This window comes from Gallinula chloropus, assembly GCF_964237585.1.
Source record: "Gallinula chloropus genome assembly, chromosome: 2".
Classification (NCBI taxonomy): domain Eukaryota; kingdom Metazoa; phylum Chordata; class Aves; order Gruiformes; family Rallidae; genus Gallinula; species Gallinula chloropus.
In genome coordinates this window covers 108,185,981-108,213,952 of record NC_140086.1, presented here as the reverse complement: position 1 = coordinate 108,213,952, position 27,972 = coordinate 108,185,981, and the positions used below count along the sequence as shown (strand labels likewise).

Genomic DNA, 27,972 nt, shown 5'->3' with positions numbered 1-27,972 from the left:
CCTCTGTGGCTTTTAGAAGATGATGGTTCTTCAGTATGAGATGGACAACAACTCCTAAGTAATATTATCCTGTGCTTTCACTGTAAATTGGATAGCTTATAAAAACCCAGGGAATGCAGTACAGAAGTTGTAACTGATTTCTTCTCTTGAATTAAGCTAAGGCTGTAGTATTACCAAGTTGAGAAGTATTTATATATGAACTGTGAATTAAAGACTTTAAAATGAAAAACAATTCCTAAAACTATTTCTAAGGTAGAGGAAATGTGAAGGATAAATGTATTTTCTCCTGCCTTTTTATCAAGCTAAGTGCAGGTGAAAAGGTGGTGATTGCTCATCAAGTCTTGGGAAATTATAACATGAAATTGATGTTATACTAGTTGTATAGTTACAGGTTTTTTTTCCTAATCACTTTAAGAATTCAACAGTCTTCTTTCTAGATCCACAGCATCTCTAATATGTAGTTGTCAGATATGCATAGTGTAACATGCCAAAAAATCTCTCTCTAAGTTTGTGACTTTTGTCAGAAAAACTGGAGCAATTTTGATTAGTGTGATGTTGAGATTAATTTACATGAGGATTTTATTGAACTTCTGGAAGCTCATTAACAAATTCTACCCGTTCTTTTCTTTTCTAAAGCTTGCAGCAGTGTGTGATGTTTTTGTGGAGAACTACCTCCCTGGGAAACTGGCTGAAATGGGCCTAGGTTATGAAGACATTAAAAAGATTGCTCCTCACATAGTGTACTGTTCAATATCAGGTATTTTTTAATTTCAATTACTTCTGTTCATGATTTCCTTTATTCCAGTCAACTTGTCATAGAATTCATATGGTTATATAGAAATATGTTATTTTGATGCCAGTTAAGATAAACTGAAGGACTTAGCGAGTTTGTTAAATTCAAAAACAGCTCTAGAAAAAGTGGGAGGCAGCAACCATGTCAACAGCTTATAAATTGTTAAGTAGTGGCGTCACCATGCCAGCCTGGCATGTTGCTGTTGACTTTAAAGAAGCTGGGATTGGCAAGTCTCCTTGCGTTTTGCTCTGTGGACTTTTTGATAACTCTGCTTGGTTGTTTTTTTCCAGTTTTATTGTATCAGTTTACATATTGCAGGTTTCCATCCTGGTAGCCTCAGTGTTCTTGAGTACCCTGAAGCATGTCTGTCTTCGGAATTGTGTGGTTATGTACTCGTGGAGGTTTTATGTTACTTTGCTAGTCTATCGCCTGGTAACTGAAATGGTAGAAGAGTTGTAGGTGCTTTTTACATGCTGGGAAGAATGAAAAGAAAACAGATAAAAACTTATCAGGAACTGTATGTATTTAAAAACTATTTTCAGTCTGTAAAATTGCTTATTAAAAATCCCCAATAAAATTAGCCTCAAATTCTTAATCAAGCACTGAAATGAAAGGATCCATGCATGTAAAGTCTACTGATAAACACTATTTAAACACAGAAGTTGCACATGCTTTTAGACTGGTTTAAAATCTTAGTTACAAACCTGCTATGCATCTGAATTTGAAGAATATATGCCTTTGGCTTTTTAGTTACTGGGTATTGATGTTATTTAATGGCAGCTAAATAGCTTTTTGGTCTGTTGTGTTGTATTTATCATGTTTGTGGGGCAAATATCTGAAGACGACAAGCAAAAAGGCAGCTATATTCAGGGCTTGCTGAGAATCTCTTCAAGCACATTTTTAGGTTGGTCAGTGGCTGGTTACCACAATGTTCTTTACGCTTACTGGTGCATGTAATCTCACAATTTGAATTTATCAGGAGATTTTTGCTTTTTTTTTTTTTTTGGATGTAGTTGCTCTACCCATAATTGATAAAAAAGAATAGAAATTATTTCCAAGGTACCATTTAAGTGAGGTAACTTGGCCTTTGACTTGGTAAATCTGTTTTTCCATTCACACTACATGTTGGCTTTTAAGTGCTTTTGAATTTTACTGATAACAGACAAAACCTTTACTTAAGTGAGGGCCTAAGGAAAGATACTATTTAATTTCACAGAGTTGTTTTTGTGGAAAGCACCTCTTGAGACCATCTAGTCCAACTGCTCTGCTCAAGCAATGTCAGCTACAGTAGGTTTCCCAGGACTGTGTCCAGATGGGTTTTGAGAATTTCTGCACCTGCTCTGGATGACCTGTTGCCTGACCACACTCACAGTAAAGAAGTGTTTTCCTGTGTTTGGGGAAAAATTGCCAATGGCCTCTTGCCCTGTCAGTGGGTGCTACTGAGAAGGCTATGGCTCCCTCTTTCTCATTACTGTGTGGTTTAGTCTAGGTGATCCTGCTCTGGCAGGGGGGCTGGACTAGATCTTTCGAGGCTCCTTCCAACTCCTAACGTTCTGTGATTCCCTCCCACTGGATTTTTACATTCATTGCTAAGTTCCCCTGAGCTTTCTCTTGTTTAGACCCTAGTGTGTCACCTGTCTTGCCATCTCCCTATGTGTCTCATGCTCCAGTCCCTTAATCATCTTTGTGGCTCAATGCTGGACTTGCTCCAGGAAGTCTGGATCTATCTTCTATTGAGTAGCCCACAACTGGGATTACCCTCCTGGTGACGCTTTTCCTAATGCATTGCAAAATACGGTTGGCCACCTTTGCTACAAGGATGCATACTTTCCTCTGACATGTTTAAGAGCTCCCTAACTTCCTCTGCTTCTTTGCTGCAGACTTTCCCTCTAGTCTCAGGGGCCTAGGACGCCTGAGGGAGATCTTTCCTGGTAAATACTGAGTCAAAGAAGGCATTCAACACTTCTGCTTTTTCCATATCCTTTATCACCAATTTCTCTGCCCCATTCTGCATTTTTCTCTTGTCTTCTTTCTGCTGCTAATTTTGCAGAATCCTTTCTTGTTGATCTTGGCATCTATTGCCAAATTCAACTTCAGGTCAGCTGTGGCTTTCCTAACCACCTACTCGCATGATCAAACAGTGGCTCTGTATTCCTTCTAGGTCACTTGCCTCTGCACCCATATATTGTACTCTTTCATCTTACTGTCAAAACAAGTTGGACAAAGATAATAAAATTTTGCTGTTCAAAGCTATGTGCAGCACATAACTGTAAGCTGCTGTACAGAATGAAAAACACATAAACGTTAAAATACATATCAAGATTTTTTTTCCATTCATGGACTGTGATCATACGAGGTTGAAGGTGTTACAGAGTTAAAAGAACAAGTGAAGTTTGTCAGGCACCCATAAAACAACATGGGATACTAAATTATGGTTGTTTAAGTCTTGGACATCAAACAGGTGATAAGAAGCATCTATTTAAGGACAAGCCATTTTCTAGGAATAAAGGCATAGACTCTCTAGTAACTGTAAAAAAAAAAAAAAAAAAAAAAGGAAAAATAATAGTAATCAAGTCAAAGTAGGAAACAGCAAAGCCTCAATCTGAGTATGTTAAGAGAAGCTGCCAGGCTATGACCAAATGTTCCTCTGTCAGAGGGATGTGATGGTGATACTTGGTCGGTAAGGTGGATTGTTTGGGGTTGTTTTGGTACAATCAGGCAGCAAACTGATTGAAGAAAGAATTCCTAATGGATTTAGAAAACTTCTGTGGCCTTATTCTAGATACTACAATTCAAAACTGTTTTGTGCTGTGATAGACTATACTACATACAAATACACCTTCCTTTTGGTTTTTTTGGTGAGGAGGATGGGAAGAGAGTAGAAGAGGTATGATGTAGTAATGTTTAACTTTAAAAATAATAGTATCAAAAATGAGTGAAAAGATAAGTTGTTAACATGCTTGCTGATAAAACCTGCTTATTTTAACAATTCAGATGAAAACAAGAATGCCTATAGAAAGAGACCAGGAGAACTTTTTAATCTGTTTTCCTATTGTAAATAAGGGTAGATAAAAAGCAAAGGGGGTTGGTAAAAACATTAAAATGTCTTTATGGCCATTAAGTTAGGTATAGGACTATTTATTATGAGCAAGGTTAGGGAATTCCCATACTTGAGTCATTTTCTACAAGGAATCCATTTGAGAAACTGTTCATCCGAATATCCAGTATAAAAGGCTTTTAGAAGGCTTCTAATGGTTGTTTGGTAAATTATTGTTTATAAATCACTTGTAGCAGTATATCTGAGCAAGGTGAACTGTGGTTCTGATCCTGTGTTGTTATTAAGCTATGTGAAAACACAGACTGAAAACAATAGCTAAAGAAGTAAATTTCTTCATGTAAACATAATGAATTAATTTTACTTATCTGAAGCAAGCAGTGGACCTAATTGGCAATCCTTTGCTTTTGCAAGTCACCTCTCACCCATGTTGCTTGTTATTCATGGTGTTCAAATGCTCTTTCTTCTGGGCTCTTGAATGTGGAGGCCAGTTACAAATAACAGGACTCTGGGCACAGAGATTTGTCTGTAAGCAATGTCTTGGATGTCTTAATGCTAGGCATTAAATGCAGTGTTTGACCCCAAACCCAACAGGTTTATGTAAGTTGAGGCATGAGTTGGATGGTATGCTTTGTGAGAGATTGATATGGAAAACAGGTAACTGAGAGACACTGAATCTAGTAGTTTCCTGAGAGTTAAAACATACTTTGGGTAACAAGACTGGAAACACATTCTAAGGTTATTTGGTAATGCATTAGAAAGTTACATGTATATAAAATGCCTACCTAGGGATATGGAAAATATGAGCTAAGGAAGATCTAGAGAGAAGTATTATTTGTCAGATGAAATGTGCTGGTCCAGTATGTTGAATTAAATGCCAGATGTTGAAAATGTTGAAAATTATTGAGACCAATTATCTTGGTTACAGCAACACCTTTTACCTCTAAACAGTGGAATTTCATCCATTATTTGCATCTTACTTACGGGCTGTATGAGAGATAATAAAGTGTGTTAGTTCCCAAGTTACTGAGTGCTGTGAAGGGTAATGGAAACACTAAAGAACACAAATTATGTTGTGAAGTCTTTTGAACAGATGATCAGAATGGTTTATGCTGTTTAACTCAGCCAGTTTTGAGTATGCTTTTTAAGGGTTTATTTTATGCATCATAACTATGAGGAACAGATAAAATTGTTGGTCACTGTTAATGACTATCATGAACTGTTTTACATTTTAGATATGAGAATACGTAGACACAGATGTTTTGGCATTGCATTTGTTAATAAATAAGTAACCAAGAAGTAAGCATATCCAGAGTGTCAGAATCCAAGTGTTTTTCCAACTTTAGTTTTTGGGTTTTTTGTTTTTTCTCGTTAGTATACATGCTGAAGACATTATAGCTGATTCATTTAATAAATTACAAATAATTACTGGACACTACTTCCTTTATCCATCCAGTTAAATCATTAATGAGACTGTATATCATCTGGAATGCGTTGGTTTCTTGTTTTTGGAACCATATTACCTTTCAAGTTTAAACTTCATAGGTATGGAATGCAATTAGTAAACGAGTAATTTGAAGGAAGAGGTTTCACCCTACAGGATAACTTGTGTAGCAGCTGTAATCAAGATGGCTTTAAGCTTTTTGGGGTATTTTGTTGTCACATTCAGTTATTGAGTGTAAGTATAAATAAATCAAATTGGATATTAAAATATTTTTCAATTTTAGGGTTTGTCCAAAAATATGGTAAGTAATTTTCTGACTCTAGACTGTACTCTGTCTTTCCTTTGTACTACCTCCAGAGAGAGTGCTCAAATAGTTGTAGTAATGTTATAGTTGTTACACTTTGGAGAAGTGTTGCTTTCTCTTTCAAGGCTGTTACTTGTGACAAGATTTGTCTGAAAATATAGGTCTTGCAATTGTCTTTAGACCTGAGTTGCTAACTGATAGTCTGCACTGATAGCCTTTTCTTCAGGGCTCACCTGGAGTGTTTCTATCCCAGTCACTGGCCAGTTCAGCACCAACTGGCTCCATCTTGTATTTGTAATTACAGTGATAGTAGCTGTTACCCGGTTATGGATTAGGTTATTTGTCAGATCCTTGAAACGGTTCAGATATTGAATGAGTGCACTCCTTGTGATGTTCTTGTGTGTCCTGCTGCATAGGAGTTTCTATTTCACACTGCTTGATGTTGAGCCAGGTGGTGCTGGGCTGTCTTTGGAGTATGTTGCATTGGTAGTATGATCATGAGCGGTTTGTATGTGTTATCTGTACTATGCCAATGCCTGTATGTACTCCATCAAACTTATTTCATCTATTGGGTGGTAGGTAAAATATCAGAGAGATTTCATCAATTACTTCTAATTTATTACTTCCTTTGGCCTCCTTGCTTTAAGTTGCAGTGCCACCATGAAATCTAGTCTAATCAATCCTGATTGTAGTCCTGTATGGTTCCTCCTAGCCTGTCGTTCTTGTTTCACGTGACTAGTATTTCTGTTCTTGGCCTCCCACCTTCGTGATGCCTTAGTGCCCACTTCTTGGACATGTTGACTGTCCTATTCCCTTCTTTCTCAGTCTGTACCCACCCGTGCCCTTTCTTAGTCATGATTGCTCAACTTGGCCAGTTCAGACTGTTTCCCACTCTCCAGTACCTTACCAAACATTGGTTTCTCTTACCTGCTCTAACTTCAAGCTCATGCTTTCCTAACTACTTCCTTTTCCACCAAATCACATTCTCCAGTTCTTCAGAAGCTTCATTATAACCTGGTTTTGATGTTTCTCATTTTCTGCTTGGCAGTGCCAGTAGGAATTGAGGGGATACCCTCTTACTACACTTGGCTTTTTGTGTGCTATCCTCATGCATAATAAGTGTGAGCAGAAAATATAAATAACAATGGGGGTAGAGACAATCAGTTGGTCTCTGTGGAGACAGTCTGCATACATTTGTCAGTACAGACTGCAGGCATCTGTGACACTATGGGGCATGCACTACATGGGCTGAATCTCTGGGGATTTTTAGCCTGGAAGCACTAACAACCTTTTCTTTGGAGAGTGTATTTTTTCCCAGCCTTCATGATTACTTAAAACTGGATTTGAGGATTTTCTAGTGGAAATAAAAAAATAACAGTATTAATGAAAAAGCTTAGTCATAGAAAAACATCTGTCCCATTCTTTCAAGTCTTTATTCTAAAGAACTCGAAAGTAAAAGACTTTTCAAGTCTTCACTCTAAAGAACAGAAATTCCAGGGGTTTTAAACAACTGTCAGTTGTTTTTTCTAATGTAGCAAACCAAACCTGCTCCCCTCCTTGGTTTAGTGCTTAAGAGCTGCACAAAACATGCTGTGAGAAATTCTGAAAGCACTCAAAATGCTCCTTCCTATACAGTTTAAAGATCAAGATTGGACTCTGTTAGATAAGGTGCTTTTGGTTAATGGAACATACATGGAGGTGAGTAGTTCAGCCGAATTAGGCTTGTATTGTAGTGGAATATAAAATCTGGAAGACATGTTACTTTATAACATCCAGAGCAATATTTTTCTTAAATATGGGAATAAAAAATCTGCATGGAATTGCATCACTCTAAACTCTGGACTGTTGCAAACTGTTATTGATAGGAAAATGAATTACACTGTGATTTATTTTTTTTTATTTATTTTTCCTAAGTCCAAGGTCACACGTGCGTGAAGGGTTTAGACATAGGTAAGCCAGATGCTGTGTCCTTTATGGCGTTTTGGAAGTTGTGATTAGCAAACAGAGTTTCTTATCCAAACAGCTCTGCTGAATGTATCCAGCCCTGCAGTGTCTGCTTCAGGGTTGTGAGGATTTCCGGGACGCTTCCCGCTGTTCCTGCTGCTTTGAGTGCTGCTTTGAGTGCTGCTGATCTCCAAATTGTCTGTTCTCACTCACAAGTTGGCTTTGCTGATGAGAATAATCTTGGAAGTAGTTTAAATATAATATGTTTTGACAGTTCTGTGGTCGAGATTGGTCTAAGGTTTTGAAAACTGGCTGGTTAATGTAAATCATGTACAGGTCACAAGGGAGTGACCGTTTCTTGCTATCAGGATGCTCTGTGGAGTGCTTTTAAGTCAGTCGCAGTTTATTTGCGAACAGGAGGGGGCACTGTTTAAAAGGACAACTTTGTTTTCAAATAAAAGCACTTTTTTTTCCCCCCAGCCCTCTTTCTTCAAGCCCCTTATGGCAACGTATTCTGGAAGAAATTTGTAGTGGGTTTTTGAATGATGAAAACTACTCTTCTCAGGTTGTCTGCTCCGTCCTCTTGCTCTGCTGATCTGCGTGAATTGTGCTCAGTCTTCTCTCGTGTACAGGCTTTGCCAAAGAGAGTGTTCCTTGGGGCTTCTTTAGTCCTAATTTTCTAGAATACTTTGTATCGTATGCAGGTAGCTCTTTATGTGGCTTGTCACATCACAAAAGCTTGTTTCAATAGCTTTCTCTCATTAAATTTCTTAAAACATGGATGTGATGCTTATTTTTCTGCTGTGTAAGGAAATTTTACTCCTGTAAAGACATATTGATGTATTTATGTATGAAAGAAATTTAATATATAATGATAATAATGGAAAATCTTAGAAATATTTGTAGTTCAACCAAAAGAAACTATAAAGATAAGATTTGGCAATTGGTATTGGTATTTTTATTACTGTAACAGATCACACTTCTTGGGGATTCTCAGTCTCTACCTTAAGAAACCAGTCATAACTCTGGATTTACAAAGTCTTTGACTGTACTAAATTGTTAATTTTTTGGCAAACAATAATGTTGTAAAAAGGAAAAAAAAATAGGTGGAAAGAATGGCAAAAGGTTTATAGAAGATGTATTGTGTGCCATCTGAGTTTCATTTGGGAAATCTAGACTTATCATCTATGTAGCTTTTTAATTTTCTGGGTCTTAAGGACTTTATGTACATTAATTAACACTTTTCTTCATCTTATGTGTCACTTGAGTGATTCTGGTGAGAAGGAAAACTAGTTATTCATTCCACCCCTCTATATAAATGTTACTAAGAAGTTAAAAGAACCAGCACTTGGTACTTCCCAGTACATCTTTTTTGTACTGATAATTTGTAGCCTTTTCTCGTGAGAAGATGTAGTGTTATAATTTTGATTCATATTCTACTGTGCCTCCACTTTCACAACAGGAAAGAAAATCCAGCCTCAGTGTGTTTTTGCTGGGCAAAGGCTAACCAAAGTGTTCCTCAGATCCTCTAATCTGTGAACTAACCGTGGTAAGACATGGAATTGCCTTCATTTAGGTACCATTTGTAGAGTCCTTACCAAATGATTTCAGCCTATAAAATTATAGATAACTTGGAGTATCTGTGTCTTTGTGCCCACTCCTCCCCCCGATGATTGATGTTCTTGTGGTTTCTAGATGGCTACAGTCTGGATATAATTACCTGGTACAAGATAGATTACTGGCCAACAAAATGATAGCTGCTAGTTAAAAAAATTGGTGTCGATGTCACAATATGATATCATTTGGCAAAATCATTTCTTGATGTTTGAAGTTATTTACTGATAGCTTACAAGTAGGAAACTAAGTCGTATTCAGGAGTGGGCTCTAGCAGTGGTTGCAGTTGGCACTAAATAATAGCAGCTGTAGGAAAGGCTTTGTTCATTTATGTGTTCAAAATTTATTATAATTTGTGACCCAAAATTACTAAGAGGAGGATATATTTTTTGTAATTGCAAAAAAATTGTAAACAAGGCACAAGAAACTGGGGGCAAAAAAAGCCTATATAGCAAAATACATAATCTGCTTGAGCCAAGTAATCAGTGTAGGCAGGATATGTGCAGAACAAAATGGAAATTAAGAGAATGAACCGAGAATCTAGAGAGTTGCAACAGTCTTTTAACTATATTAAAAGCAGAAATGGTTTGAAGAGTGGAGTAATTAAGGAAGATGGAAACTGCAAAAAAGAGGATCAGTGTTTTGGTACCAGTTATCAGTAAAAGATGTTCATAGAGAAATTTTCAACAGATGTGTTGTTTTCTAATAATAGAAGATGCTGCACTGTCAGAGACAGATACGTCAAAAGAGACAGAACAAACAGGGTGTCGTGCTTCCAGTAGTTCTTTGTGTGATTTAAGAACAAGGAGGAAAATCTAGAAAATGGTGAACATTAAATAAACACACAAATCACAGGTTTGGAAGTTTTGAGGTATGAACTTAAGTGCTGACAGTGACTGAATAAAGCGTTTGGAGGAGGCAGATGTATGCAGCTTCTATTTGAGTGTGATGAAAACAGAGCGTTCCAGCATGGGAAAAGAAAATCAAGCCTGTCTGATCTGTTAGGTTTTGCATTATGCAGTTGGAAGATGGACAATTAAAGACTTCGTCTATCATGTTTTTGAGAACTTGAAATTGTCTGTGAATAAGCAGCTAAGAGAAGTTAGTAATCAGGGTCTAGAGATAAAGTAGTCCATGAGAACAGCTTCTAAGGAGTTGAGTAGTAGTAGACTGTAGATTTGTGGGGACGCAAGTCATTATTGGGACAATATAACTACCTTCCTATTTCAGGATAATAATAAATGTGCTGTATGTTTTGACAGTAGTAAAGCTTTTGACACTGAAGTATTGCTTTCATAACCAAGTTAGGGAAATGTGAAGTACCAGAAATAATTAAAAAAAAATGGTTTGAGTGAACAGAAACTCCCTTATGTCGTAGCTCTTGTGAACAATAACTGTATTGTGATTAACATGGAAGGCAATAGATCAGAACTGGTGTTGCTGGATATTTGTTTGCTCATAGCAGGTGATGGAATAGAATGTGGAATCTTCATGTAGTGGTGTTTGTGGTTTTAGCATTGAGGGGCAGGAGGAATCTGGAGATGATTTTCAGATAGAACGGATGAGTTTCTTTACAGCCTTATATTGTCCTTTAAAACGATTCTTAGGGGTGCAACCAACTCTCAGAGGAGTCACAGAGGGCTGACCTCAGCTACTCTGCTCAGTTTTTCTCCCTGAAGCCAAGATGTAAAGCATTCCAAGCAGTCTGTGTGTCAGTGCAGCTCCATGGACAGGCATGTGATTAAGTCCTGCTGTAAAAGCTACACTTTAATAGCCCAAGAGCTCTATGCAGCTCTGAAGGCCCACAGAGATAAAAGGGATTAAATATATACAGTAGGGTTAGAATTAAAAATTACCTTGGCCAAAGTGTTCACACAAATAAAAGAGCAAGAGTAGAATTAAAGGTTGGAGCAAGTCCAGTGTACTGTGCTTAGTCAGAAATAATCAAGTTCTTTTAGTATAGTGTGGGGAACACTGGGTTAGAGAAGGGTTCTCAGAAGACTTGGTGGTAATTGTTGGGGAATGATCAAAGTTGAACATGAGTCAAAGATGTCATATTGTTAGCTGACAGAATCGTACAATACTGTATTATATAAAGGCAACTATGGCCTTAAACGCCTGTTTCTCTGCTCTGCCCCACGTTGTTAAAGTCTGAGTTGGAAAGCTAAGTCTGCTGTTGAGTACTGTGTTTCAAAAGTTTCATGAACAGATGAATATAGTTGAGAGAAGAATTTGTAGGTGAAAAACATTGCATGTGGGTAGCTGGGAAACTTTTTTTTTCCCTAAAAAAAACTATAAATGAATGCTCCTGTGATCAGAAAGAACTGCTATAGCATCTAACCATGTTTTCCTAAAGCATTCTGTATGTTTTCACATAGCAATTCTTAAATTAATGCCTTCACATACTATCAAGATCTTAAAAATAAATAAATTAAAATAAATTCCTTGTTTAGTGTGTAGAAGTAGCCAAAATGCTACTTGCTATTAAAAAAAAAATTAGAGTTCTAAAGACAATATTAAGAAAAAATTTGGGAGCTAGTAAGTAAAATAATAAGACTTAAGATGTGACAGCTCAAATGTTTAGTTTTCAGAAAGTTAAGTAACTGAGAATATAAGAGCAACATACAAAATAATAACTTATGCAGATTTACTATTAGCTGTTTTCTGTCTCAAGAGTAGTACATAAAGGGATCCCATGAGTCTGGAAGACTAGATATTAAAATTGATAGTGAATTGCAGAGAAAACTTTGCTTTTTAATATTCTGCCTTATGCTTTTGAGAGGAGGATGGTAGTAGAATTAAAAATTGAGGAGGAGGCGGCAGTCATGTAGATCAGGAGACCAGGCACAATCATGAAGATACTCAGGGGTTTGGAACAAGTCAGCAGAGACTCTAAGAGGATTTACCCATTGATTTAAGGGAGATGGTGGTATAGTTGAGGCTTCTGAAAATTGTCCTTTATGTAATTAGGGACTGTCATGCTTTAAGGTCTTGTTGCTTTTTGGCACTAAGTGTTAAGATAGTATTGTGCCTCTGCTTTGTTATATCTTCTAGAAAGTCACCTGTAAAGTCCCCAAATCTCCTTCTGCTTGGCACAAGACCCATTCTGGAATGGAGTCTGCTGTTTTAGGGCTGGCATTTTGTGGCCAGTATTTCTTCTCAGAGTAAAATACTTAGCGTATGGAGCATAAACTGCAATCCTAACCACGTGGAACATAATTTTTGTAAATGCTATTTACGTAATTATGTGCTTTATTTTGTAAATCTATAATTGTTTTAATATTCCAGCAGTTGACTACTTTATTCAGAAATAACTGACGAGGACCAGTGGGAGCTTTTAAATTCTTTTTCCAGCCTGTGGTGCCAATTACTGCCCTACTGAAGCACAGCAGCATCAGCACGGGGTGCTTTCTCATGCTGTAAAAGGAACTTTGGAAGCAGCAGAAACTAAGGTCAAGGTGTAAATCTTTCCTGCTGTCTGTTTTGTATCATAGATGGTCTATCTGCAAACAGGTGTAAAAGTGTGTAAATTCTGCAAAAAGGTAACTCTTGCTTTTCTGGACACAAATGAAAAACATTACATGAGTGTGTTAGATACAGTGTTTTTATTTTTATTTTCATAATAGGTTTAGTGATGTATTTGGTTTTTTTTTTTTTTTCCTTAATACAGAGTTAGATTATTTTGTGATAATTTTTACTTCTACTGAAAAAAAAAGGTAATAATTTTGAGGAAGACTGGGAAAAAATGACTCCATTACTAGTCGGATTTGCAAGTAGATGACAAATAATAGGAGTACTTCTAAATACTTCTACTTTATTGTTCACATATCTTAAAACTTTTTTTATAAGGGTCATGTTTTTAGAAGACAGATTAATAGGATTTAAGTTTTTGGGATTGAGTGTTAAAATATTGTAATGTTGTTTAAAATCTTTACTTTTTTTTATGTTCTTGTTTATGTTGTAATGAAGTTGAAAGTGTCTTAGTCTAAGCACCTGAAACTAGCAAAGGTTTTCTGTCTGTCTTGCCCCTGAAGAGTTGATTTGGAACGTGTCACATAACTTCTCAATTCTATCAAGTTCTAAAGATGAACCATATAAAGAAACCCCAACCCTAAAACCGTATCTATGCATTCAGGAAGACTATCAGCTGTGAGCTGTTGAAAGCTGGAAGAGTATACACACAAAAAAAAGAATTAGATAGGTTTATCCTGTTTGTATTGACATCTGTTTGTCTCCGTTCCTGGAGACAGAATATGTCTTTAATTGAGTCTTAAGTCTGATCTAGTGCATTACTTTTCATATTTCTGACTACTTTGTTTTTCAGACACCATCTAAGCTTCTACACACATTAGCACAGCTCAGACAGCACAAGGACAAATTTGCTGTGCGTTTGGTTTCTCCAGTGTTACCAGTTGAACTGTTGCCCAAATATTAATTGCAGGACTAAATCCCCTTAAATACACCTTTACAACCCATTTGGAAAAGATGAGTTTCCAAGAGGTAGCAGGGTAAAATGTGAGCCAGCAAGGTTTGACAGAGGTGTGTTGCAGAGCGGTTCAGCTAGGTAGCTCTTTGTTGGAGGAGAAGCAAAATGGAATTGACTTTTCGAGGCTTTAAGTTTTTTCTGGTGGTGATGGCAGCGATGCTTTTTAATCTGAATTTTGCACAAAAAACATGTGGTCAATTTGGGAGTGATTGAAATCCAAGTATCGCAAATGTGCAGTTTTATGGTGTTTCAGAAGAAAACCAAACTTTAAAGATATTTCCTTGTACATGATTAACATACTTCTGCTCTGTCCAGATGCAGAACCAAACAATAATTCTCCTACTTGAAGAAATTCATGTTCCTGGTGGTTTTAGATGCTTTTCTTCGCTGCTTGTGAAATTAGCATACTGGGATCCCAAACAGGCCTATTCAAAAGAGGAGGCTTCTCTGAAATTCAGCTGGTTGACAAACTTCTTGGGACTGAGCGTGCGGCTGTTTCCTATACACCAGGCTTCTGTCAGCACAACTGATCCAGTTGAGAATTTGAGGAGGTGTGAGCACTAGCTGGTTTAGTTGTTTAGCCATGAGTAAATACATTACTATATTGGCTAAGCTTTTCTTTTCCTGGTAAAATTGGCCAGCTCAGAGATACATCTCTGCAAATGGCTTTACATTCTAGTACGAAGTGTAATTTGGCCAGGGAAGCTGTATTTGCTCTCTATTTGCAGTGCTTTCCCAATACCTCTGGAGGACTAAAGGGCTCTAGCAAGCACACAGACCGAACTTCCAAAATCTGTCAGTAATCCAAACTAATATGGAGAGGATCTAAGCTGAAAGGAGGCGTGCTGGAACAAAGGTTTGTTGAGAAAACTGATGGGACCTGACAAGACCCCTTCTCTGTCAGTAGGATTAATATCCATGCATGACATGGATCTGCTGCGCACCTCTAGGAAGGTGGGCTGTTTACCTGAGTGACAGTAAATCTTGGAGTTTGTGCTGCTTCTGTCATCGGCACATGAGCAGCAGATAGACTGCATTTCTCTTTTTTCTTCTTTTTTTTTTCTTTTTTTCTCCTTCTGTAAGTGATAAAGCTAGCCTTTTGCACTGGCATTAAGCATCCTAGTAGGAGGGCTTTGCTGTTTTTTCCACTATTATTTCTTCAGTTACACATAGCCTGAATGTCCAAAATACTGTGAGTTCAGGAATAAGAAACAGTTGAATGTGAGTGCTATTCTGAAACACTCTGTTCCCATTTCTTGTTCACTATGAAGCATATAATAAGTTCAATGTATGTTGTAATTGTTCTTTGCTTTAAAATTAAGTATTGACTTTCAGCCATGCATGGAAGTAATATTTTTCTTATGACTTCATACTTATTGCTTGTTCTTTCATCTGAGCAGCACCCTGAAATTAGCAGTATTTTCTATAAAACTTCAGGATTTTGGACTGTGTCCTAACAAAGAATACCGTAGCAGACACAGACTGTGAGTCCTAAGATTTGACACTGGGTTAGTTTACAGAGAATGAAACCAGATTAGGCACTGAAATCCTAGATATGAACAGCATAGCAACACAGCACAATTGTGGAGACACTTACTGATGGTTTAATGTTTATTTTTCAGTAGCTATTATACTTGGACTGGTGCCTAGCTTAGTTAACAGAAATAAAGCTGGAAGATTTTAAGCAGCCTCAGGAGCCCTGAGGTACGCTTTTGTAAAGCAGTATATATTGTGTTTGAGTTCTAACACTCTAAAGAGAAGACCCAAAAAAAGATCACGACACATTTTATTTGTTATTACTAAAGATGTCTCTGCTGGTTTCCAAAGGAAATATTTTTAAAGGAATCTCCTGTCTTGTAGCTTTCGTTTCTGCTTTCTGTTGTTCTATTAATCTTTTTTCCTTGCCTGATGGACTTACTTTGTATGAGGATTGCAGGAATTTTTGTTTACTTTTCTGGTTTGTTTTACTGCTTAGAATGGTGAGGTTTTGATATTTATTAAAATGGTGCAAAGATCCAGTGTCTTTGTTGTGCCCATTCATGGTGTTTTCTATTGGTGGTGTTAGGTTGGCAAGAAGACTGTAAGTATTTGGTCTTGACCTGAAAATGTTTCCCAGTAAGCATATGGTCTTCATTACTTCTGTTTTTAAAGTACTGTGATAAAATAAAACACTTTTTCAGTAGCTAACAAAGAGAAGGAAAACAGTTTTGGGTGTAGAAGACACAAAGTATTGAAAAATAGACTGTATTTTGTCATTTTTAGAAACCAAAATGGTGGTAGTATCTGGCACCCCTCCATGTACTTGAACATTAAAAGCATTCTGTATCCCAGTGTTTATGTCAGAGTTGGCTGAAACCCACTGATCTGCAAGTTGTCTTGTAAAGAAAACTTTGTCATTGGAAGTTGTAGATGTTACTGCAGAGTAAGGGTGTACTGTGAATAGATTTGCGGGTAATGGCCTTCCTGTAAGTAAAAGCTCTTATAAAGAGAAGAGAATAGTCTGTTTGTGACACATGGGACATAGGAGTAACTGTTAAAATTTAGGTAAGAAAGATTCCAATTAACCATTAAGAAAAGCTTTCTAATAGGGTGACTTTCTTATACAGGAGTAAGAGTCCTTGCCAATACTGGAAAGGCAGGATAGGGGTACTTTTTTGCCATGGTGATCATGTCTTGCAGTGAACCCTGATCACCTTTGCAAGAGGAGAATGGTAGGCCAAAATTACGTAGTCTCTTTTAAGAGAGTACATATTTCAAAATAATTGCATGGGACTGCGGCTACAAGGTGCTTACTCATGTAAAACTATATTTTTTGTACGATAAGGGGTATCATTTATCATGTATCTGCTCCTGGTATAAAATACAAGATTGTCAATTTCTCTTATTTCTGTCAACTTAAAATCCTGATTTTAAGATATGAGGGAATGGATTTGCTAATTAATTCTAAATTCTTGTATCATTCACACTGCAAATACATGCTCTGCAAGTAAACATACTATTTCCTCTGCTATGAATTACTCTAATTTTCTTAACTTTATTGCAATTCTGAAAACCTTTACAGGATTGTAGGGGTTGGAAGGGACCTCCAGATATTTGAGTCTGTCCAATCAAAATTTTGTTCAGATTCAATAGCTGGTATCTTGTTGTTATTTTCCGTTGTATTCATTAATTCATTTAGAAGGTATTTCTCATCAATGAATTACGAGGCAGAGAATGTGATTAGAGGTGATTGTGTTAGGAAAATATTTATGGAGTGGGGGGAAGAAATACAAGTACGTGAAATACCAGTTGTCCATTAGAGATTTTTTTTTGTGAAGGTAAAGATTCTTTTCACACATGACCCCTCTTGAGGAGCCAATTGGCAAAAACTGTTAGTAGAAAAATGTTCAAGTTAGGCAATACATTGAATTAATCAGTTATTAGATTCAGCTGTTTCAAGTAACCAGATACATGTACTTTTTACCACTCCACATTATATTCCTGTAAATGATCAGCAACTATTACGTCCAACTATGTATTGTACAATCAGGGCATCTCAATGTTAAGAGTATTCAAGATCACTTTCATATGTATTTCCAATAAAAGGTTCAGATTTTTCTTTATGTGCGTCTAGTCTCTATGGTTTACTGGCGAGTTATTGTAGCTTCTCACTTTGATCTACAACAGTTCTCTTAAACTTCAGGCTGTAATTTATACCTTTATTAGGTTGCACAGAAAATTAATCTTAGGACAGCAAATAAAATTCATGTTATGGTTCACTATTTCAGAAATAGGAGGTAGGTACGTGCTCACTCTTAAGCTGAGTAAGGTTTGAGCTGTTTACATATCTTGTGTGTATAAACCAAATGGAACTATAATCAGGCTCAAGAAATGTCGGTAAAGTTATTGGGTTGAAAGGATGGTGTGGAATTTTAAGAATGTATTGTATTCCATTTGACTTAGTTAATCATCATTGAGAATTAAACTTTACAGATTTGTTTTGGAAAGTTTTGAGGAAATGTTTAGAAAGCTTAGGGGAAAAAATCTATACTGACTCTTTAGTTTGTGTGACACAATTTTCCAACGAGTAATCATTAGTGCCCATTGAAAGGACTGTATTTTACCTTAGAGGGTGAAGTCAGGGTTATAGTACACATACTTGTGTGTGTACACACGTGGATGCTCAACTCCCACGTGTAGTAGTGCTTAGTCTAGGCCATCTTAATGTGACATTGCTGCACAGATTTGTCAACAAAACTGTATACAGCTACAGCACATGAAGGTCTGTTCAGGAACTATCCACTTCAGAATGAGAGTCATCTGATTCAGATGAGAAAACTATGTAATTAAGTAGTTACTTTAAATTACAGCCACAGGATTATGATGTCAGACTACTGTGTATGTGTCACCTCAGAGCTTAGACTTCTCAGGTTACCCTGACATTGTAGATCTTGGTGACAGAGTTATAAATATCCATAGAAAATGTATTTTGTAGGTACTGCTTAGTTTTACAGATTATTTTCCTTTTTCTTTTTTAGTACAGATATAGCAAATTTATATCTGTTGAGTTGAAGTTAGATGTCTTTCTATTGACTTCTGGTCAATTCCCAGCATTAACCAGGTGTTTCTCAGACTATTTGCTCCCTTACCTAAGTAGTAATAGCATGGCAAAGGTGGATGGGTGGAGGAGTTCTAACAAAGTATGTAAGGACACACAGAAGTTAGTACTGACAGCTCACCTCAGTATTTACTTAGTTTCTGTGAAAGTCTTGCAACCTGGATAGATTCTGGGGGAATGTTCCTGCTACTCTGCTAGGAATAATTTACTTCACTATTTTAAAATGACCTTTTAAAGTGTGATTATTTGGAGCCATAAGATCAGCTGCATCTGTCCTAGGCAGAGTACAGGAAGTGTGAGTTATCTTTGAGAGTCTGTACCTCAGGGTATTTGGATAAACCTGTGGTGATTTGACCCTGGCTGGAGGCCAGATGCCCATAAAATTCTCTCTATCCCTCCCCTTTTCAGCTGGGCGGGAGAAAACATATATTCAGGGGGTTAGGAGTTGAGAAAAGGACAGGGAGAGATCATTCAGCAGTTAGCGTCACGGGCAAAACAGACTCAACATGGAATTAAAAAAAGCCAACTTTCTAATTTATTACACGACACCCAGTGAAATCAGAGTCAGGTAACGAGAAGTGCAACCAGATGTTAAAGGACATCCCCCCACCCCTCTCTTCTTATCAGACTTAACTATTGTCATGATTTTGCTCCCTTCTTCCCTCTAAGGGTGGCACAGAGGAGGGTTGGGGACAGGGAATGGGGTTTTCTGTCAATTCATCAAGAGTTGGTTTTCTTCTTAGTTGGGGGAGGGATGGGGGACATTTCTCACACTCATCCCCTGCTGCAGTGTGGGGTCCCACCCACGGGAGACAGTCCTTTGTGAACTTCTCCAATGCAAGTCCTTTCCCACGGGGCTCTTCGCCCGCTGCCCCAGCATGGGTCACTGCTATGTGATGCAGTCGTAAATCACAGAATGTCTCTCAGGCCCAGACTGCCCCATCCTGGTCCCCCCCAGAGTCACAAGTCTCCTGAGCAAGCCTGCTCCAGCGTACGCCTCTCTGCATGGGCTACGGGTTCTTCCAGGGGCTTGCTCCAATGGGTCACAGAGTCTTCTGTATGTCTCCAGCTGCTCCAGCATGGGATCTCTCCACAGGCTGCAGGTGGGGTCTCTGCTCCCTATCATTTTACGTGGGCTGCTGGGCGACACCTGCTCCACCATGAACTTCTCCATGGGTGGCAGGGGCATCTCCCTGGTGCCTGCAGCGCCTCCTCTCCCCTGCCATGGTGTCTGCAGAGTTTCTTACATCTTCTCACTCCCTTCTCTGGTGGTTAAAAGCTTCCACTTGCGTTGTTTTTCCTCTTTTATATGATTCTCAGAGATGCTGTTACCATTGTTGACAGGCTCGCCCCTTTGGTCAGTGGCAGGTCTGTCCTTGACCCCAGCTGGTATTTACTCTGTTTGGCCTAGGGGAAGCTTCTAGCTGCTCCTTGCAGAAGCCCCCCCTGTAGCCCTCCCTTATCCACCAGAACGCAGCCACATAAAACCACAACAAAACCCAAAACAGTGGTAGGGAATCTGTGTGTGTCTCAGCCCCTTTTCAAGGTGGGGAAAAATATCTGAGTGTTGTCTAAAAGCTTAAGCTTTGAATTACCTTTTTTTTTTTTTTTTTTCAGAAAATGGTCACCATTTTGCATTTGGTTCTAAGGTCGTGTAGAAGGGTACCTCCAATTAGATTGGGAAGCTGCTTCTGCCTTGAAATTCAGAAGAGTGACAACTTTAGCTGATGGCAAAAGAGTGATCTCTTAGGACACAACAGTTCAGGTTATGGAGGGAAAAACTGCTTTCTGGTCACAAATTAAATTTCTAGTTGAAAAACTGGAAAATGCAGGCCTCATTAAAAACCTGTTGAGAGCAATGCTTGTGTTGTTTGAATGGTCTGTGGCTGTGTCTCATAAGTGTGGTTGGTGTATTTAGGAGTTATGTGAGGGTGGACAACTGGCAGAGGGTATTATTTGTGCCCTTCTAGTCTTTCAGTAGCTAAATCCTAGAAGAAGGAAGCTTTGCATTTGATTTAATAATTTTATTTTATCTTTGCCTTCCAATTTATAACACCTGATTTTGTTTAAAATGCTGAGTTAAAATATCTGAATCAGCATGTGTAATAGCAATAAAGTAATTGATACCTTGTACACGTTCCCAATCATAAATTGGGAAACGAAACATATTTATCAGATTGTTGGTCAGATTTTATGCCTGCTGACTTACAGATTTTTATTCTTTCTTTAACTCCTTTCATCTTTCTTGACAGTTTGCTCTGACTTCACCTTTTTGTATCGGTTCAGATCTCCTGTAAGCTTGTCTACCCAGGAAGTTGTACTTCCTTCCCTTCTGACCAACACATGGCAAGCATTTTCCAAAAGTCATTACTCGTTTTGCTAAAGTATTTGGCAGCTCTGACTTTGCAAAGTTTCATATAATGCGTCTGTTAGATTTTGGCTTTTCTCATCACAGAGAATTGCTTGTGTTCTTCTGCTTGTTTCATTAATCTTTATTAAGTAAAGATGTAAGCTGTCTTTAATTGAATGTTTTCTTTTGGCAATAGAACAAGTCAAAAGGTGTTTTTCATTAATTTGTTATTCAGCAGGGATAGCCATCTATCTGGATTGAATTTGTGACAATGTTTAGACCCTATTTGTAGAAATGCCTGTATTGAACATATTTTTTCTGTGACTTGCTCAGAATATCCTATACAGGCTGACTTTGTAATGTCATTTGTCATGTGGGAATTGAGCTACAGGGAATTGGTCTGTGTTGACAGCATGTCTCCGTGTTAGTTTTTCCTCTCCTTTTAGTACAATGTGTTTTATATTCAGTCTTATAAAATTTTATCATGCTATCAAATCATGAAGAAGTGCAGAAATAACAGCTTTTGGTTTTCTCTAGCATGTGACACAATTATTTTGGGCAGAGGTCATAATGAGAAATGCTGACCCTTCTTTTTATGACACAGAAGACCATATTCAGACTTTCCAGATAATTACAGGGCCGTCATTAGCTTAAAACCAAACTGTATTGAAAAAACAAGGCTAACAATTTCAGGTGTTGCACGACTTCGCTTGTCTCCCTTTCAGTTCCTGTACTTTAAAGTAATTTTGGGGGGGGTGGGGTGGGGTGTTCTTCTTTTTCTCCTTTTGTGGAAGGTACAAGCTGCGTTTGTGACCTGCTGTCCCTGGGAAAGTTAAATTTCATCAAATGTCCTTTAAAGTAATTTTTGGGGGGGGTATCTTCTTTCTCTCCTTTTGTGGAAGGTGCAAGCTGCATTTGTGACCTGCTGTCCCTGGGAAAGTGTTAAATTTCATCAAATACAAATGAAATGCACAACAGTGGGAGAAATTACGAAGCATTTCTATTAATGTTTATAAAAATTCCAGATGAAGCTAGGTAACCTACAAAAAAAACCCAACTGGTTTTAGGGTCCCTGTCCTTTAAGTGATGATATTGCAACACATTGGTGTCTGTTTATCCCAGATGCTTTCAGGCAGCGCCTAGGAGAAATGAATTGTTTTTACACACATGTTAGGAACCCTGTCATCATATTGTCAGTAACTCCTAAGCAAGCAATCAGGGTGTCCAAATGTGTGTGTTCAGTACACATCTTGGAATAGCATAGGATCTAGAGACACATGGAACTTTGTCTGGGACAAAGTTGTTTATTTGGTTTGCCTGCTTTCTTAAAATTTATGAAGAATGTCTGCCATAAATGTAGCTAAAAATCTCACTGTCATCTGGCAAAAATGGAATAAAGCTATGTTGTAGCTGACATGATATTATAAAGCTAAACCTGGAAAGACACATCGGTATGTTTTTCTAAGAGGTCTTTTTGGAAACAGTTTTTGCTAGCATTTTTAAATTTAGTGTGACATTTTTGAGCATCTGGCATTTGGCAGCTTCACTAATAACAGTTTTGTGCAGTCTAACAGCTTTTACTGTTATTACATTTTTCCTAATCTTCAGCCTGACCTTTCTCACTTCATAATATTTATTTCTCTCTCTCAGAACAGAATCATTTAGGGTGGATTCCAAAGCAAAGTATGTCTCTCTCTCATGTGATAAATATATTGACCATTTAAAAGTGGATAAACCAGCAGTAATTTGTTATGACATGTTATTTTTTCACAAACTTTTGTCCCACATGATGCCTGAAACGATTATCATTTTTCCTGTGGTATGTTCCAAAGCTTGAGTGCCATCACATGGCACTTTGTACACTAAGCATGGGAATGATTAGTCTCACTGTGTCAGAGGTGACTTCTGCATTTCAGACTAATTGGCCCCCTTTCATCAGAGCAGGAATGTCACACCAATGCTAGAGAAGTAGCTAAGATTTTTTTCCCATTACAGAGTGTCTTTATTTTACTGGGTTTCTCTTATCCAACTACAAAAATCTGGGGAAAAGAAATACTCCCAGTCCTCCCCTTTGTCAAGTATTGTGATGTATTAATAACGGTGTACTTCAGAATCATAGAATCATTTTAGTTGGAAAAAGACCTTTGAGATTATCGAAACCATTAACCTAATACTGCCAAGTCTACCACTAAGCCATGTCACCACATCTACACATCTTTTAAATACCTACAGGGCAGCCTCTTCTAATGCTTCACAGCCCTTCCAGTGAAGAATTTTTTTCCTAGTCTCCAACCTAAACCTCCCTTGGTTCAATTTGAGGCCATTTCTTCTTGTCCTATCAGTTGTTCTTGGGGAGAAGGAACCGCCATCTGGCTACAGCATCCTTTCAGGGAGTTGTTGAGAGCTGTAAGGTCTCCCCTCAGTCTAATTTTCTCCAGGCTAAATAATGCCAGTTCCCTGAGCCACTCCTTGAAAGACCTGTTCTCTAGATCCTTCAGCTTTTTTGCCTTTCTTTGGACATACTTCAGCACCTCAGTGTCTGTCTTGTAGTGAGATGCCCAAATCCAAATACAATACTTGAGGTGTGGCCTCAATGGAGTGGAAGGGGACAATCACTTCCCTAGTCCTTCTGGTCATACCGTTCTTGATACGAGCCAGCATGCTGTTGGCCACCTTGGCCACCTGGGCACATGAGTAGCTCATATTCAGCCAGGTGTTGACTAGCTGCTAGGCAGCTTTCCAGCCACTCTTCCCCAAGCCTGTAGTGTGGCCTGGGGTCGTTGTGACCCAAGTGCCAGTGACCTGGCACTTAGCTGGTTTGAACCCCATAAAATTGGCCTTGTCCCATCAATGCAATTTGTCTGGATCCCTCTGTAGAACCTTCCTACCGTCAATAGATCAACACTGCTGCCTAACTTGGTGTTGTCTGCAAACTTACTGAGGGTGAGCTTCTGGAAAAACTCAAATAGAAGAAAAGTTTACAGTATGTGGAAAAAGGGACTAGCCATGTGAGAGGAATATAGAAATTAGACTGTGCAGGGATGCAACAAGGATGGCTAAGGCCCACTTGAAATTAGTTCTGGCAAGGCATGTCAGGGCCAGCAAGAAGGACTTCTTCAAGTAAATCAGAAGCAAAAGGAGACTAGGGAAAATGTAGAGGTGGCTGCCCTGGTGACAAGCATGCAGGAAAACTATAGTTACTGAATGTCTTCTTTGCGTCAGTCTTTACTGCTGAGGCCAGCCCTCTGGAATCCCAGATCCTGGAGATAGAAAAGAAAGTCTGGAGAAAGGATGACCTTCCCCTGGTTGGTGAGGATTGGTTTAAGGATCATTTAGGCAAACTGAATGCCCATAAATCTGTGGGCCCTGAGAGGGTGCGCCCACAAGTGCTGAGGGAATTTACAGATGTTATTGCTAAGCTCTCCATCTGTGGAAGGTCATGGAGAACAGGAGAGGTGCCTGAGACCTGAAGGAGAGCTAATATTGTTGGTCCTCAAGAAGGAGGACCTGGGAAATTGCAGGCCAGTCAGCTTCACCTCCATCCCTGGAAATGTGATGGAGCAGCTTATTCTGAAGGTCATCAATAAGCATGTGGAGGAAAAGAAGTCTATCAGGAGTGGTCAGCATGGATTCACAAAGTCATGGCTGAGCAATCTGATAGCCTTCTATGATGGCATGACTGCCTGGGGAGATGAGAGAAATGGATGTTTTCAACCTTGACTTCAGCAAGGCTTTTGGCACTGTCTCTTCTGACATCCTCATAGGTAAGCTTAGGAAGTATGGGTAAAATGAGTGAACAGTGTGGTTGGTTGAGAACTGGCTGAATGGCAGACCTCAGAGGGTTGTGATAACTGTTGCAGAGTCTAGTTGGAAGCCTGTAGCAAGTGGTATGCCCCAGGGGTCAGTGTTTGGTCCAGTCTTGAACATATTTTTCAGTGAACCTGGAGAAGAGTGCAGAGTGTACCCTCAGCAAGTTTGCTGATGACACAAAACTGGGGGGAGTGGCTAATACACCAGAAGGCTGCGCTGCTGTTTAGTGAGACCTGGACAGGCTAGAGAGTTGTGTGGAGAAGAACCTAATGAAATTCAACAAGGACAAGTGTAGGGTCCTGCACCTAGTGAGGAATAACCCTGAACATCAGTACAGGTTAGGGATTCACCTGCTGGGAAGCAGCTCTGTGGAGAAGGACCTGTGAGTCCTGGTGGACAAGAAGCTCTCCATGAGCATTAATGGGCCCTTTTGGCCAAGGCGGCCAGTAGTATTCTTGTGTGCATTAAGAGCATGGCCAACAGGTCAAGGGGAGGTTATCCTCCCCCCCTAGTCTGCCCTGGTGGGGCCACATCTGGAATATTGTTTTCAGTTTTGGGCTTCCCAGGTCAAGGAAGACAGGGAACTACTGGAGAGAGTCCAGCAGAGGACTACAAGGATGATGAGGGGACTGGAGCATCTCTCGTGTGAGGAAAGGCTGAGAGAGATGGGTCTGTTTAGCCTAGAGAAGATAGAGAGGGTATCTTGATGATTATCTGAAGGGTAGATATCTAGGGGAAGAGGGTAGGCTCTTTTCAGTGGTCCCAGTGACAGGGCAAGGGGCAACAGGCACAAGCTGGAACACAGGAAGTTCCATCTGAACGTAGGAAAAAAGTTGTTTGCTCTGAAGGTGACAGAGCACTGTAACAGGCTGCCCATAGAAGTTGTGGAGTCTCATTCTCCGGAGACATTCAAAACCTGCCTGAATGCTGTCCTGCTTTATATGATCCTGCTCTGGCAGAGGGTCTGGACTAGATGTTCTCCAGAGGTCCCTTCCAACCCTTAACATGCCGTGGTTCTGTGAGGATATAGCAGGTTATCAGGATAATTTGTGCCTTCCTAGTACAAGATTTAGAATAGGGATTTAAGGGGTAATGCAACTTATCTTTGTTTACAGATTCCTTTTTACACAAACCTTAAGCTTTATTTGAGGTAGGCATCTATTCAGCTCCTTCTCAACCTGACATGATTTAGAAAACATTCTAGATTTATTAAATTAGGTTTTAATTTTTTTTCTCTCCTCTGAAATATACTCCCCCAAATAAATGCATATTTACTGATTTAGGGTGCTAAATAAATTCTTTACTGGTAGAAAGAGACTATTTAAATATTGACTGTAACCTGAAGAGGTAAACTCCACTAGAGAGCAGTTTCATCTTCAGAGGCCATTGTTATCAAGTCTGTTCTTTCTGTTTTCAACAGGAATTATCTATTCAGCCTAAAGTATTTTTTGTTGTATCTAAACTTGATAAGCCACTTACTATGTCATACTGAACAGGAACATATATTTAGGGTTAAGCATGTATAATTGCCAACCTATGCTTTTGCATGCTAAATTCAAGTGTGAGAGAACACAGGGTAGTTGGACAAACAAGTTGTGTGGCATTTTTATATCTTGAAGGAGTTTTAAAACATATATATACACAGAGACAGATATCTGTATGTACATATATGTGTGTATGTGTTAGTTACAGTGACATCTCTGCATCAGACTGAAAATTTTCTGAATGTAATTTTGTCCTCTTCTTCCAACTTTTTGTGTTCATAATTGTTTCTAAAATACCTGCACTGTGTTGCTCCAGTGACCTCTGTAGTTTACTAGAATTATAATGTTCAGCCTTTGATTTTTGTTGGGATTCTGAGATCTTTTGTTTTCTAAAAAAAAAATTGCTATTTGTTACTTAACAGTTAGACAGCTACCTCCTCTTCCAGACATTCTATATGTCCATAGTTCCTGGGGCAAATTATTTCCAGTGACAGATTTTGTCCCTACACTAGGTTTGTCAGTTCAGAATTCAGATTGAAAGTGGAATTATATTTTTTTTTCTTTTTAATCTATTGTGATCAAATAAATACTCCTTAGAACCTCTAATTTTAACCAAAAAGCTGTTAAAAAACTTTTATTTTGAAACCACTGTGTGAAAAGGAATTTGAAGTTGTACTTCTACAATACCATTAGAAAAATGTGTGATTTGTTGCCCATCACCTTTCCTGAATAAAATGTTTGATGGATGGCTGGTTGTCCTTAAAAGAGCATTGCAAAGCATTTTATAGTTTTGTTGCCTACATGCTAAATGCTTAACTTTCAGATGTTTTCTGTTTATGAAGACATTTGTGTGAGCAGACGTGTTGAGATGTCTTTTCTTTGTTAATAATTGAGGCTAGTACGTAATTTCTCACTTACTTCAATATGCTTTTCACTATTCAATTAAAGTTGTTTTGAGTATTTTTTTTTATTGAGCAAGATTTGTTTTTGAAGTGGCCCCACACATTTAAATGGTTTTAATGCTACAGTTCATTCCAGTGAGATAATGGTATATGTCTAGTGAGCATTTTTGGGTGGATCCACCATATTTTATTTGCTAGTCCTGTTATGTTTGAAAATGAAAATGTTATTTTCTGTAAACTTAAGTGTGTAAGTATGAAAAGAAACATCACCAGTTGCTAGTTAGGGTCTAATGGTCAGCTGTTGTCAGAGACATGATTTCAAATAAAACTGGGTGAACTTGTAAGTGGTTTTTGGTTGGGCTTTTTTTTTTTTTTCCCCTCTTATGAGTAGTGGACTCAACAAGATACAGATTTGACCATAAGAAACGTGTTGAGTCCTTTCTTATGAAATGTTTGTTTTGAGGCTACGCTGACTAAATCAATGTGCTGGCAGCAGTATCTTGATATTCCCTGTGACACTGAGTGTGGAAATTGAGTTCCTCCTCAGCTTTGCACAATGTGGATCTGATGTCTTCAGAAAAAGATCAGGTAATTAAGTTTGTGGTATAATGGGGAAACTGGTATGGCTGATGGGTATCATTTTACTTGGTACAAATTGCTAAATATTAAATGGAGTAACGAAGTTCTTCAACTCTGGTTTGATTTGTTTGATTGTTATTTTCTCATCCTGTATGTTAGACATCGTTTATGAATTTTCTATGGCAGCAGTGGTCCAAGTGGAAGACTACCCTAATGAGTAATGATTTTTAACTGTGTGCTGTAGTCAAGAAAGCCAATGTTTAGACTGTCACGTCTACCAAACAGACTCTATATAAATAAGATTATTCAGGGGAGAATAATTAAAAGGAATTTAGGAAGGTTTATCTTGTAGTATATATTGATTATATTTTTGTTTTATTCCTGTCCTCACAGCTGAGAGTAATGCAGAAACATTGCCTTAGAAGTGTCAGCCAAACTAGGAATCTTGTTTGTGCAAATACTTTCTAACTGTTTGCTCCTGTAATTAGGAGTTTTCTCCTAGAGATATCTGAAAAGGGAGAAGAAAGTATGAGAATAGTGTTTGAGTTTGCTACTCCTTTGAAGGAGGAGAGACTCTTAAATCTGAATCTTAAGGGCTCTGGTGGTTTCT

General features: G+C 38.4%; 1 protein-coding gene across 1 annotated transcript in view; it reads left to right on the top strand.

The window, feature by feature from the left end:
- Positions 1–27,972, top strand: part of SUGCT (succinyl-CoA:glutarate-CoA transferase) — a gene marked incomplete at both ends in the record, with an annotated part of 338,773 nt that overhangs the window by 13,857 nt on the left and 296,944 nt on the right. The window contains one exon of the mRNA XM_084279851.1: positions 637–757. Within this exon, the coding sequence (XP_084135977.1) occupies positions 637–757 (121 nt within the window). The remainder of the gene's footprint in view (positions 1–636; positions 758–27,972) is intronic.